Source organism: Podarcis melisellensis, assembly GCF_964234715.1.
Source record: "Podarcis melisellensis genome assembly, chromosome: 4".
Taxonomy (NCBI): domain Eukaryota; kingdom Metazoa; phylum Chordata; class Lepidosauria; order Squamata; family Lacertidae; genus Podarcis; species Podarcis melisellensis.
In genome coordinates this window covers 23,102,331-23,116,641 of record NC_138531.1, presented here as the reverse complement: position 1 = coordinate 23,116,641, position 14,311 = coordinate 23,102,331, and the positions used below count along the sequence as shown (strand labels likewise).

Genomic DNA, 14,311 nt, shown 5'->3' with positions numbered 1-14,311 from the left:
AGGATGCTTCAATTGTCGTCCATTGTTGTTGCCTCCATGCAGCCAGGTGTTTGTGTGCAATGGTTTGCCAGGCAGATCAGGAGATTTCCCACACATCAACACAGACCTGGGGGGGGGGGGAGAGTGAGAGGCTGAAGTTGCACAAAAAAACCCCATCTGTGTGGTGAGCCGTTACAACACACAAATGGCTTACCACATGGAGACCGTTGCTATGGGAAGCAATTTAAAGCAGCTATTTGTGCACACTGGTACTTTCAAAGATGGATGCTGCAATTCAGCTTCTCTGAAGCCTTGTTGTCATAAGGTTTAGATAGCAGGGAAGGGTTTAATTCAGGGGTCGGCAAGGTTTACTGGCAATGGGCCAGATCACTCCCACGGAGATCATCTGTGGGCCAGACTGGCACAGCACGATGCCGGAAATCGCGTCTGCTCATGCCCAGATGCCAAAAATCGCGCCTGTGCAGAAGTGATTTTGGCTGTCTGGACATGCGCAGAAACGATTTCTGGTATATGCGCGTGCACAGATGCGATTTCCGGTGCCACTCGGCGAGTCCCCGCGCTGCGCTGGTTTAGCACAGTGCGCGGGGGACTCGCCGAGTGGGCGGCTCAGTTTGGGGGCGGCTCATGGGCTGGTAAAACAGTCTTAGTGGGCCGCATCCTGCCCATAGGCCACACATTGCCGACTCCTGGTTTACTTCTTCTGTCTTGGTGCAAGAAGTGAAGCTATAGGGAATCAGGTAGAGGGCCTTCTCGGTAGTGGTGCCCACCTTATGTTCAGTAACACCCTCCCATCAGATGTCAAGGAGATGAGTAACTATATGACCTTTAAAAGACATCTGAATGTAGCCCTGTATAGGGAAACTTTTTCAGGTTTAAGGTATTATTATGTTTTTATATATGTTGGAAGCCACCCAGAGTGGCTGGGGCAACCCAGTCAGATGGGTGGGGTGCAAATAATAATATGTTGTTGTTGTAACTTTGAATATTTTCACACATGACAAAAGTGAACCTGAGTGAAGAAGGTACATATTTATTTTTTCATGGGAACCAATCTGAAATAATTCTGGTACAGCAAGAAGTGTTTTTGAACCAATTTAAATCTGCTACTGCCACTACTCCTAGCTTGATTGCTAACACTGCGGCTGAAATGAACTTTGTTGCATTCTGGCTTCAGTCTTACGATATAGTCACAGGTAGAACTTGAGAATTAACTGTGCATAGGATTTCTACATGACATCATTTGCTTATCTGTGACAGATCTTCTTTATTTTTACAGCATTGTTCAACCTTATACCAGTGGGACTTCGAGTTGTCGCTATCCAGGGTGTAAAAACAGGCTTGTATATAGCCCTAAATGGAGAAGGGTTCCTTTATACGTCAGTAAGTAATATGCCATGGCTATTGGTTCTAATCTACTTTTCTATAAAAAGGTAGATCCAATTAATAGAAAATCTTGCAGGATTTGTCAAGAAGAATGGCGAGATGATTCTACATATTGATTCTTAATACCTGTGGGTTTAATAAGGAGATAAAACCTTCATGTGGGATTTCCAGACTGCAAATCACTGACACAACCCTTTCTCACAACATTTTTTGTCCTGTGGAAGCGACTGCAGTAAGGTATCTTCCTGAACTATGAAAGTAGCATCAGAAGTTCTGAGCCACATAGGAGGAGCCCACACACTGGCACAGGGAGGAGTCACAGCATGAGGCTTGCAGCTTTTCTTGCTGTCTCAGGGTTGCAAGAAGCAGCAGTGCTGCAGCCACTCCCAATGTTGACCATGAAACATGAGAAGCAGCAGTTAGTTATGCCCATGCAATAATTTGATAATGGTTAGAAGATGCATTCTAAGCAGTAGCTGGAGGACTTTGTTTAATATGACTGTACAGTTCTATCAGTGGCGTAGCGTGGGTTGTCAGCACCCGGGGCAAGGCAAGTAATTTGCGCCCCCTAACCCGTGGATTTGCGCCCCCTAACCCCCGGAGGTTGCGCCCGGTGCGGCCGGCCCCCCCCTGCACCCCCCACGCTACGCTACTGAGTTCTATGACTGGAAGGTGTGAAGTCCAAACTCTTCTAATATATTGATATTTGCTACACAGTATTACAGCCTCACTTATTCAGGTAATTTGCATGAAATTCAAAGCTTTGGGAGGTAAAGATAAATAGGAAGATTCTTCAGAGTTAGAGCTGATATGAGATTCCAAAGAAGATTCACAGTAAATTCAGATAACAATGTGTTTTGATTAACTTGGGCGATGCTGTGTTTACATTATCCTACATTCTAACGTAATAATTGAAGCTGGTGGGTTTCCCATCAAGGATGTCATTGTCATGATTGAAGGCAATAAAACGTTCTCCTCCATAAACCAAAGCACATGGGAGCCCCTACAATTTCAGTGGGAGAGAGTTTATCTGCCTCCCGTGTACATCATTTTGGCCTGATTCTTCAAACATTTTGTGCAGGAATTTATTTTTTTCCCCATGCATACAAAAATGAATCATGTCAGCATTTTTGCAAGCTCATGTTTTATTGTCATTGAGGTAGAATTAAAGTTTTTAATTCCTTAAAATAAAAGGAGTCACATAATAGAAAAAAAGTGCTTCTGGTAGATATTATTCAGGCAGATGAACTAGTCAAAACTCAACTCGTGTAATTTCCAGTAATTTTTGAGGAGATGAGTTTCAAGGGTGTGGTTAACTCTCCCATTGAACTGAAAATGCTTACTTTTGGCAGAATGGTACTGCATGGCCCTGATCCAACTGTATGGCTGCAGCAGCATGTCACTGATAGTCTCATTAATGCTATGTGCATGCAGGCTGCTGACTTGGGCTCTCACCCAGTGCACCTAGCACATGTTTATGGATGCAGCTCCTTATCTAGCTGGAGATAAATACACAGAACCCTTTTTCCAGGTGTGCATTCCTCTAGCATGATCGTAACATTGGTTTTAAATAACGTTATCTGTTAGAGGAGTTGCTTAGAATTTCATTATGCTTTTTACAAGCCTTATCTCAAGAGCTGCCTTGAGTTACCAATGTAATGGTTTGGGGTTTTTTTTTCCCCATTTGAAGGAATGTTAGACATATTATCAAGCTCCTGATACCCTGAAGAAAAATATTCTGTTTGTTTTGAATGGATGACAGTGCTTTTTAAAGTTAATTAGGAGGAAATGTTCTAGTAGCTGAAATGTCATCGAGATAAAAATGAGTATTGCACAGCACCTCTCTGTCATACATCGAAACATGGGCATATGGAAGATCTGTGTTTTTGAGTACCGTACTAAAAGTGTGCCGTAGAAGAACTGCAAAATAAAAGTGTGCAAATACCCCCCAGGATGGAGACGATCTGAACTCCTGCTGTGATGGGTTGCTTTTCTGTTCCTTTGTATGAAGAACGTGTGACCATGAGAAGGTTTCAGGACATCACTACATCATGGTCAGCGATCAGGGATAGCTGTAGTCCAACAACATCTCCATGATCACATGTATATGGCTTTGCAGACAAACATCTATAAAACAACTCACTTCACAGTTGTAGCAATTTTTTCCCTATGTAGTAGGATTGGGTGCAATTAACACATTTCCCCCAACTCATGGTTATTACGTTGTTTTCCATCATTTGTAGGGGTAAGAAAGACATTCTGAAATGTTAAATATCTTTCTAAAAATAGATTGGCAGGTAGTCTGTAAATCTTCCTAGGAATGGAAATTCCTAGGAAGAGAGATTTAACACCCTACCATGTGGCTTTCTAAAGACTATTCCATTGCAGTTAAAGTCACCATAACTATTGACATAGAAAGGCTATATTTTAATGGTGGGTGGGTGTTTGTGTACCTGTACCTTTGTGTTTTTGTGCATGCAAACATATATGCAGTACTATTTTTCTAGAAAAAGAAGTGCCAGAACTCACCATGAATGCCTCCCTTGTCCTCTTATAATGGCAATGGCGCCCACCTGAGAGGTGCCAGAACTGAGTTCTGGTGAGTTCTGGCTGAAAAAAGCCCCGCATATATGCAAAGAAATGTAAACTGTATATTTCAGAGGTTGCTGTAGCATTCGCTGGTGTTTCTTAAAGGGACTGGCTCAATCTATCATAATGTGCATCAGTAAGTTAAAGGGCAATGCATTTTGTTGGAGAAAAAGAATTATTTCTTTCTTTTCAAGAGTGTGAAATAGTTAGAAATATAAGAACTCATAGCAAGGAAGAAACAGAGGTCAGAACCAACCTTAGCAAAATGTGGTTGCTGTTTTTTTAAAAAAAGAGGGTGCACAGTGTATCAAGTTCAAGTGTAATGTTCAAGTTGATCTTAGGCTGCAATCCTATACTCTAGGAGGAAGCCCCATTAAACTTTGTGGGATTTACATCATATTAGGCATGCATAGGATTGTGCTGTTGCTTTAGTGATCTTTTTTACTGGTCAGTTAGTTGTATGGTTGATTTTAGCATTGTATGTCACCATGGATGCCTTTTGGCAGAGAGGCAACTTACCAACAGAGTAAGGGCTATATTTTTATGCACACTTTGCTTGGCATAAGCTCCACGGAGCACAGTGTGACTTCCTAATAAACATGCAAAAGGTTGTACTGTGCAGGAGTGGATGAAGGAAGGAAAAAGGAAAAAGAAAAAGCACCAATGCTTTAGACTCCAGCCTTCACCATTTTATGATATCTCGTGATGGTCAGCTATTCAAAGGGGAAAAAATTCAAAAAATTCACTGCCTCTTGTCTGAACTCAATGCTACTTTTCTAGAAAAAGAGGTGCCAGAACTCACCATGAACTCCTCTATTGTTCTCTTATAATGGCAATGGAACCCATCTGAGAGCTGTCGGAACTGAGTTCCAGTGAGTTCCGGCTGGAAAAAAGTCCTATCTGAACCTAAACATTTATTGTATTCTGTTGCCCCAGAAGGACTAGACTCAATGTGTGAAAAATGCAAGGAAGCTAATTTTGGCTAAAAATTAGGAGAAACTTCGTAAGACTAGGAGCTGTTCAAAAGTGAAGCAGGCTGTCTAGTCTCCAATCTTACTCAGCTACGAGTGATCGCCAAAGAAGAAGAAGGTGGGCGCTGATAATGCCAAGGTTGCAGGTTTGATCCCTGTATGGGGCAGCTGCATATTCCTGTGCTGCAGGGGGTTGGACTACAGGATTTTCAGGGTCCCTGCCAACTGTACAGTTCTATGGGTCTATGAGTCCTTCACAGGAGGAGGCATTTAAGCAGGGATACTCTAGTCACATCTTGTATAGTCAGCAAGGAGTTTAGATTAGATGGCCTCTATGGTAATTTGCAGCTCCATGATTTCAAGATTTTGTATTCTTGTGCTATGAAACATAAGACTTAATAGCAAACATAGTGAAATTTAAGATTTCCCTGTCTTAACTTAGAGCAGGGGTCAGCAAGGTTTACCTTTCCTGGGCTGGTTCACTCCTGCGGAGATCGCTCCATGGGCTGGATTGCATATGCACATGCGCAGACATGATTTCCTTCGTCTGCGCAGATGCGATTTCTGGCACTGCAGAAGCGAGTCCCTGCTCCGCGCTGCAGTGGTTTAGCGCAGTGCGCCGGGTCTCGCCGAGCGGGCGGCTCGATTCAGGGGCAGCTCATGGGCCGTTTAAACGACCCACTTGCTCCGCAGGTTGCTGACTCCTGACTTAGAGACTATCTTAAACATTAAGCGCTATATAAATATATTAAATGAAAGTTAAACAAATAAATGCTGTGAGCGCTACCTAATGCTGTGCGTGTGGAAGTTGCTCAGGCAAAGTTCACCTTCTTCTCCCTGCTGTGGAGATACCTTGCACAAGTGATTTCCTGATTTTATGAGACCTCTCCACTTGATTTCTGGCAATTCTCCCATAGCAGGCTCCCTGCCACATCCCAGACCTCTACTGAGAGTCTCCTGATCCTCATGGCATTTTTCAGGAGGCCGCGAAGGCAGGAAAGCTCCTTTACAAAAATGGACTCTCTCCTTTGCATGGCATTGGCTACAGCTGTTCTTCTGGGGAAATTGAAATAGATTGGAACTGAAACACACCTGCATTGAAGAACTAAATTTGATAGTAAAAGATAGCAATGCCACAATCTGATGTGGAGTTAATTTCAGAAAAAGCAATTAATAAACTGCATTGGTCACTTAAAAAAATAAATAGATTGCTAAAGTCATATATTGCAGAATTATTATGCGGATGAACTAGGTTTCCACTTCTCTTTTTACAGTGCACAACATATGAATGGAATTAATTACCCTTACATTCAGCTGTACAAGCCACTAGTAAGGAATGCTTTTGTTATGCAGCCTACAAGTTTCAGATGTAATTTGGATTCTGCACACTGTCTGGGATACTTCACTTGTAGCAGATAAGTGACAGATATGGAATCAGAACTAGAAGTGTTGACATACTCTGAGAGAAGCCGTTTCCATATCATTTTCAACTAGGATCAGAGGTGAAAAGGCTTGAAATCCTGTGGGGAAACCTGTCCTCTTTGCACCACTTTATGGATCCCAGCACTTCACGCATTGCCTGTGCTACATGCATAACCAACCAATAATTCACAAAACTTGACTTTAGCCATGCAAGTAGTGACCTGCAGCAACTCTTGATTTATTTATTTTTGGGAGCAGGATCATGGTGGAGCTATGAACTAGCAAGTCCCTATTCCTGCCATGTAGGTGGCCTTATTCAAGTGTGAGGAGATACTGTGTCTGCAGACTCACCCTACGTTTAAGCACGTGGCTTCCCCCAGATTATCCTGGGGACTGTGTTTTACTACTCACAATTCCAGGCTCCCTTAAAAAACTACAGTTCCCAAGATTCTTTAGGGGAAGTCATGTGCTTTAAAGGCAGGACTTTTTTTCAGCCGGGATATGGGGAAACTCAGTCCCGGCACCTCTCAGGTAGGCACCATTGCCATTCTAAGAGAATGTGGGAGGTGTTCCTGGTGAGTTCCTGCACCTCTTTTTCTAGAAAAAATACAGTGGTACCTCAGGTTACATACGCTTCAGGTTACAGACTCCGCTAACCCAGAAATAGTACTTCAGGTTAAGAACTTTGCTTCAGGATGATAACAGAAATCGTGCTCCGGTGGTGCGGCGGCAGCAGGAGGCCCCATTAGCTAAAGTGGTGCTTCAGGTTAAGAACAGTTTCAGGTTAAGTACGGACCTCTGGAACGAATTAAGTATTTAACCTGAGGTACCACTGTATCACTCTTTAAAGGCATGGTGTGTATGCAACCTGTGTTGACAACCCATCATTTGCATATAGTCCCAGGTTATTCTGGGATGGTTTGATAGTCTGAATGGGCTCAGAAAAACAGGGGAACTTTCATTTCCTGGTCACCACGCATCAGTGCACAGATGCGAGTAGCTAAGGCCAAGCAGGGAGTTTCAGGCCATCCCTGTCTTTGCCACAGCTGATATCCACCAGCTGCAGAAAGCCTTATCTTGGCTGCTTTTGCAAGGTCCACTTGGCAGTCAATGGGCAGTGAGGACGGAAGAATCAAATCACACTTCTTTCCAGTTGTAGCAAGTGGGATGGAGAAATGAGCTGCATAGTGTCACCAAGCAATAGCTAATGGCTATTTACACAGGCTTTATTTTGAAGTTGTATTGAACAGAAGCTGAATTTAGAATGGCTTCTCAAAGCAGAATCAATGAGAAGACTGATGGTTGACTTCAGTATTAGAAGTCAGCCACATTTACATCCTTCAAAACATATCCACCCGTGTCAGTGATATTTAGAGAGGGGGGAATGTTCACCTGGTAAGTAGATGCAGGAAGCATTGCCCCTACTCTGATTTGGCTTCTTGCTGTCACAAACCTAAATCTGATTGATCATGTGGTGCTGTATTGTTACCACACTCACTCTTATTATCCCTGATTGGCTGGTTCACACAGCTATTAAGAAGAATAACCCTCTGTAGAAATCCAAAATGAAAAAAAAAGGGAAATTAAATTGTTTGGGGGGCACAGTCTTTCAGAAAATATTTTGAGCCCCCTCAAACTTTTTTCCAACCAAAAGCATTCACTAAAGAAAATTCATTCAGCACTTGCCAGTAATGAGCTATCAAGAAATGAGGATATTCTAGCACTTCTCTTATGTGCATTACGTTGGGAGTGCATTTTAGGTGTCGGAGGTTTCTGTCCCCCTGACTTCTCCATATTGTCACCTTATTAATACTCCCATCAGTAGCTTAGAGCTTGCTTTTCAACTCATCCGTGAGAAAATAGCTTTCTGCCTTAGGGAAATGTATAGGACTAGATACAATACAAAATGAAAGGGAATGTGACTAAAGGTAATCAATATTTTACAGGTGACATTCTATTATATTTAAATCAAAGTCAAAGAAGAAAGAAGTTTAGCTCAGGGTGGATCTTTTATGTAGGCTTCAGAGTGCTCATCCTTTATTTAAGCAAAAACAAAAAAACCACTTGAAGGCCACAATCCAGAAAGCTGTGCAGTGAACTCTATGAGCCCAGCATGATTTCAGGCTTATATTATATTATCAAATGGTGGTCAGCTAGCTCTATCACCTTTTTTTTTATGCAGCAAACCACTTTTGAAACTTCATGAAGCTTTAAGTATCCATAGCCCAACAAAATGTCAACAAGTTTCATTAGCTACAAACACACCCTTGGATGTGTCTAAAGAGACTCCCAGGATTGTGACGTGCATTTCCTCAGTGTAGTTAAGCTGTATATTTAAGACTTAACCTAGGAAGGAGCAAGATAATGGTTTTGGTACACCAGCTGTGCAATCTCATCTTTAGCTGAAACCTAAAATGTTACTTTTGCTAAAGTTACTACAGAGCCACTTGTCAGCTCAGAATAATTCATTTTCATTTTTAATAGGGTGGTACCACTGGTAAGTGCAGCGTGAGAAATTTTCACATGATTTACATTTAGTGATGAGCAATCATTGCAACCAGGTACATAGCTCGGCAGTGGTACACTGCTTTGCATGCAGAATGTAGAGGTAGATGGATCAGCCTATTTCTGGTCCATCTTAGTTTTGCATGTGAGTCTGTTCCATCCAATTTTCACATCAGACTGATTGTTGGTTTGCTTTTTGCAAGAGAATTCACATTATCTAATGCACATTTCTACAAAATACGTACTTTAGAAGCATTTTATCCTTAAAAAAACAACCACCACCCTCGTTTTTGCATCCATTTTGTTACATTCTTTGAGTGGAGCTGTATCACAAAATTTGGCAAAAACTGAAGGATAGCAGCGTTCTGATCTGTGTTGTCTGTCTGGAAAGTATGGATGAGGTCAGTTCACTTAAGACCTAACAAAATCCTCAAGCATCCCTAAAAGCAGGGTTGAGGTTCAGTCCCATAGCATCTCTGCAGTTCGAAAGATCTCCCCTAGTAAGGTTAGAATAGGCTTCTATCCGAGACCTTGGAGAGCTCCTCTCAGAGCCAAACTAAATGGGACAGTGGGAGATTTGTGACCAGATATCAATGGTTTCAAACAAACAAGCAGTAAATGCAGCTGTGGAGATGTCCATTATTTTCTTTTGCTCTCTTCTTACACCATATAGTTGCTTTTGGAAGGGTACAGGGCCTTGCATGATTATAGTCAACTTATGAAAGGACAAAGAAATTTTAGAAGAAGTACACGAAGGAACACTCTGGTTATACATGCTAAAATAATGGTAATCTAATCTCATGCTTCAGAAGTAAGGTGATTGCCAAAGGGGGTTAGGAAGCAGTACTGCTCTTGCTAAGCAGCATTTCATATTTCAGAAGGTACATTATAGATTTTATTTCCCCCCACCCTCTTCTGAAGCCCTAAGCAAGGGCTCTGAACGTACATTGATGGATCCATAGCCTGATCTGGTCTGGCAAATTTTTTTATTCCTGACTCTTTTTCTTTGGTATTTCTTGTAACCTGTACTGAACTTCTGGCCCTTTATTGGACCAGTTATATAAGCACACCCACACAATTTGTAATGCAATTTATTCAACCACAATTCCAGTTGAATATGCTACTAACATTTTTATTCCTTGTTATGCAGCATTCCTTTGGCGGGGAAGGGGGGAAATTTTGGTGAGCCTGTGGAAAAAGACAATACACATATTTATTTAATTTTAGGCTTCAGTTTGGAGTAGAAAACTTAATAATATATTTTGTTTAAGGTATATACATATATATGTAGCATGGGACCTTATCTTACATACACTCATCCTTTGTCATGCAATTACTGGATGCAGAGGAGTGGCAGAAGGTACCACCTGGGAAACCCCTAAGAGGAACCCTGGGGAAGAAGGCTCAGAGCCAGGGGTGGGTGGGTGGTGGGATGACAATGAGTGGTCAGAGGGAGAAAAAGGGGCAGACTGGGAGGAGGAGGTGTCAGAAGCTGAAAGGGCAACAGGGTTTAGTGAGCTGGAAGATGCTGTGGCAGACAGCAGTCCAGAATCGGAGGCAGAAGCAGGAGAGGGGTCTGGAGGCAGAGTGGAGGCAGGCTGCTGAATAAGTCAGGCAGTCTCCTGCTCCAGCTGTGACCCAGCTCCTCTCCCCCCTGGTCTCCCAGGGGAAAGGACAGAGCAAAAAGAGGCAAGATGAAGGAGCCTTAGGATGCTGGGGAAGGAACCAGGGGACGAGCCTTAGAGAGCGGTAGGAAAGGTGGGGACCTTCAGTCCTTGCAACTGCCTCATTGGGGAGGGACCTACTGAGAAGAGTTGCTGTGAGCACTAGGCCTATGCTGTTTTGGGTTCTTTGAATAAAGAGTTAACTTCAATGACCCTGGGTGTTTTATTGCTGACCTGCCCACACTTCAGCTCCTGACATCCGTAGGCAGACTGGCCCAGGGCCAGCCCAAGACATGTAGGTACCTGAGGCAGACCCCAAAACGGCATCCCCATCCCTGCCAGGGAAGAAGGGGTGAGGGAAGATCTACATCAGGACAAGGCAGGAAGAAAGATCAGCATTGGGATCTGCTGCCCAGTGAATCCTGCCACCTGAGGCAATCACAATTTGTTCTGACGTAATATTATCCTTGCCTGAAATTTCAAAGCTTCCTATAAATAACTACATTTACAAAACTTTATGGTAAAAACCAGCTTCTGCTATCATCTTTGTATCTTTTATATCATACTAGCTATGTTTTTAGGAAGTATAAAGTGAATCATTACCTTCAAAAACTATATATAACAAGAGCCACTTTAACAAAGATAAGTAAACCTGTCCTAAAGTTTTCTAAAGGAAGTGCTTCTCAAAGTATTTAAAATTTCCTTGTGATCTACTAGTAACACTAGATGAATGGATACTGTACAACAAATGAGAAAAATATGTGGGTGCAGTGACGAACAAGCTTTGCATAACATTTTTTAAAATATCTAATTAGACATCCGCAAATAGTCAAGGACAAAAAGGCACCATGAAGAAGAAAAGAAAATATGTTTTTTTTCTGAGTAACACAGTCACTAAGTTACAAAACAATATTTACAGTAGAAATATTGCTTCTGCATTGGCATTGTGTTTCAAAGTGTTATGCAACTGAGCTAGTTATGAGGCTTTTGTAGTTAGGGGGCTTCTGAAGCCCACTGTGACTTGTTTGCAAGACACTTTGCAGATAAGGTCACTTGGCGTCCTCTCTGACATGGATGCCATGTTGATAATGGAATCACTACTGAAGTTCCCCTTGGTTTCTTCTTTTTGCAGTTGCCTGGATCAGCTGCGTTCGATTTCTCCTGGAAATGGAGACAAAGTGCTTGGAGAAAACCAAGCCATGACTTGTGTACTTGACCTCTACCTTTTCTGGCTTGTGATAGCTAGTCGTGAGAAGCTTTGTCTGCTTGATGTGTAGGATCATTAATAGTTCTTTTTTGCGAGGTTATTGCCTGCCATGTTGAAGATGGTGGTATCATTCCTACTAAATAAGCAAGCTTTAGATTCTGCTGACCTTAATGATGGCAAACTAGTCTCAGGTACCATATAGGGGCAAGTTGTTAAAGAGGGTAGTGGGTAGACCACTGTAGGTGTCTGGATAAATATGATTTATTATGTATTATAGACCCTTTGCAGTTTGTTTCCAGGTCTTTAGGATAGAAACTTCATTGACTAGCCTAGCCTACACTGGGAGAGGATTGGCTCTGTTAATTACATTGAAGCTCTTGGCACCTTTTGACAACATAATTCTGAGATGACAGTAGTATCATTCTGGACTGCCTTTCCAGTTTGGGACTTTCTTGTTCTGCCTTTTTCCAGAAAGCAGGTTCTAAAAGGTAGGGTTGGAGGACTATTTTTTCTTCTGGTTGAACTTACTGAATGAGTTCCACAAGTTCTTCTTTTTAACAGCTACCTGAGACAGCTAGGTAAGCTTATCTTGCGGGTATGGAATTAGGAATCATAAATATACCAATAGCATTCAGCACTCCTTCTCTTTTTTATCAGATCCATATTGTGATCACTTTCCTGCACAATTATCTGGAATCAGTGGTGCACTGGATGAGTGCTGTCCAAACAGGACAATATTAATGATAATAGGGTAATCCATAGACCATTTAATTGGGGAAATTCCTGTTACAAATGCAATCATTAAAAAAAAATCCTTTCCACAAGCTGATCAGAGTAGTTAACAAAAACATAGCAAACTAAATACAATACAAAAAACCCATGTATTATATTATTTGCATACAACATCAATATTATAACATTTTTAAAGAAAATCCTTTGATATTTTTTATAGTGGATCTATTTTACTGCTTTATTGTTAGATTTGTGTTTAGTTTTGCTGTGATTTATATATCTGTTGTAAGCCACACTGAGTTTGATTGGATCCTGTCACTGAGTCTACTCCTAGCAGCAAACATGTATGCATTCTCTAGTAGATAGGAATGTAGGGTGGGCAACAGGAAACAGTGTAAAGGCCAGAAACAATGTATTACAACATATTTTTACTCAGTTTGTTGTCACTTGTACGTAATCAAACAGTTGAGAACAAAGCTATAGTGTTTTAGATAGCCAAAAAAATTAAACCAATTATTTACAACATGATATCCTTACTGCATGTCAGAGAGTGTCATCAGTATGCACAGTAACAATTCCAATTGCCAGAAATGTTTAAACCTAAAGAGAGTGTCCAACCTGTGCCGTATCTGGTGACTTACCATATATTCCTTTAAGCAAACTTATAATGAAAAATCTAGATCAGGACAAAAAACCATTACAAGTCCTAGTGCTCAGATTCAAGTCTATGAATGTGAATATTTAAATCGCATTCACCCCTGAAAGTGTCCATCACATTGCAAAGAAAGTCAAATGCTTATTTTTATTGCCATCAGAATCCACTCTAGAGGAGCTAAATATAACAGATAAAAAAGAGGCTCTGCCTCACCTCTAACTAAATAAGCCTCATAATTCAGTCTTCTAAATAAGGTTGTATTCCTAGAATAAAGGGCCTCCAGAGGATTCCCCAAGTTGCATTCTGTGGTTCCTACTTTCCATGAAGAAAAATACACTGTTTGCAAACGTGTCTATTAGTTGACTTTTGCTATACAGTGGTACCTCGGGTTACAGATGCTTCAGGTTACAGACGCTTAAGGTTACAGACTCCGCTAACCCAGAAATAGTACCTCAGGTTAAGAACTTTGCTTCAGGATGAGAACAGAAATCACGCGGCGCCGGCACAGTGGCAGCAGGAGGCCCCATTAGCTAAAGTGGTGCTTCAGGTTAAGAACAGTTTCAGGTTAAGAACAAACCTCCGGAACAAATTAAGTTCTTAACCCGAGGTACCACTGTATTAATAAAAGGGAGAGAAAGGGTTGGATATCATTTATTTTGCTAAACAAACATAATCACCTTGCAGGGAGCACAATCCATTCTGGGGTCAGTTGGTTTGTTTTCCTTTGTCCCTTTTGGCCAGTATCTGAATTAGTTATGAACTGTCACATCAAGATCCAGGCCATCGGCCATATTGATAGCTGGAGTGTGTGTGTGCAAAGAGAGCTAAGAGAGGAAGATCAACCTCTGAAAGGATTTGCATTAAATAAGGACCCATTTATAGAGCATTATTCCACACTGCTGGCATCCGCCTGTTTCGGGAGGCAGTGGAGGAGTGGGCCTTTGTGGGTGAGGTCAGGCTGTTGGGAGGTTGCAGTGCCTGATGTGGCTGTAGAGACGGATGTGCACCTGGGACAGATGAGGGCATCCAGTTGTGCTGTTGCAGGTGCACCATGGTGTGTCTTCTCTCTGTGCTCCTCCCAACAGTCATTTCTTAAGAGGGGGTTTTGGGAGACTCCCCCATCTTTGCTCTGCCTTCGCTGCTAGAGTGGGATGACTGCCTTTATGTGATGCAACTGCATTAA

The 14,311-nt window shown here is 41.9% G+C and overlaps 1 protein-coding gene across 3 annotated transcripts in view; it reads left to right on the top strand.

Annotated features, from left to right (window-relative positions):
- FGF14 (fibroblast growth factor 14) overlaps positions 1–14,311 on the top strand; it is a 297,609-nt gene that overhangs the window by 230,313 nt on the left and 52,985 nt on the right. For all 3 annotated transcript variants that reach the window (XM_081908297.1, XM_081908298.1, XM_081908296.1), the window contains exon 3: positions 1,277–1,380. In XM_081908297.1, coding sequence (XP_081764423.1) covers positions 1,277–1,380 — 104 coding nt within the window. The remainder of the gene's footprint in view (positions 1–1,276; positions 1,381–14,311) is intronic.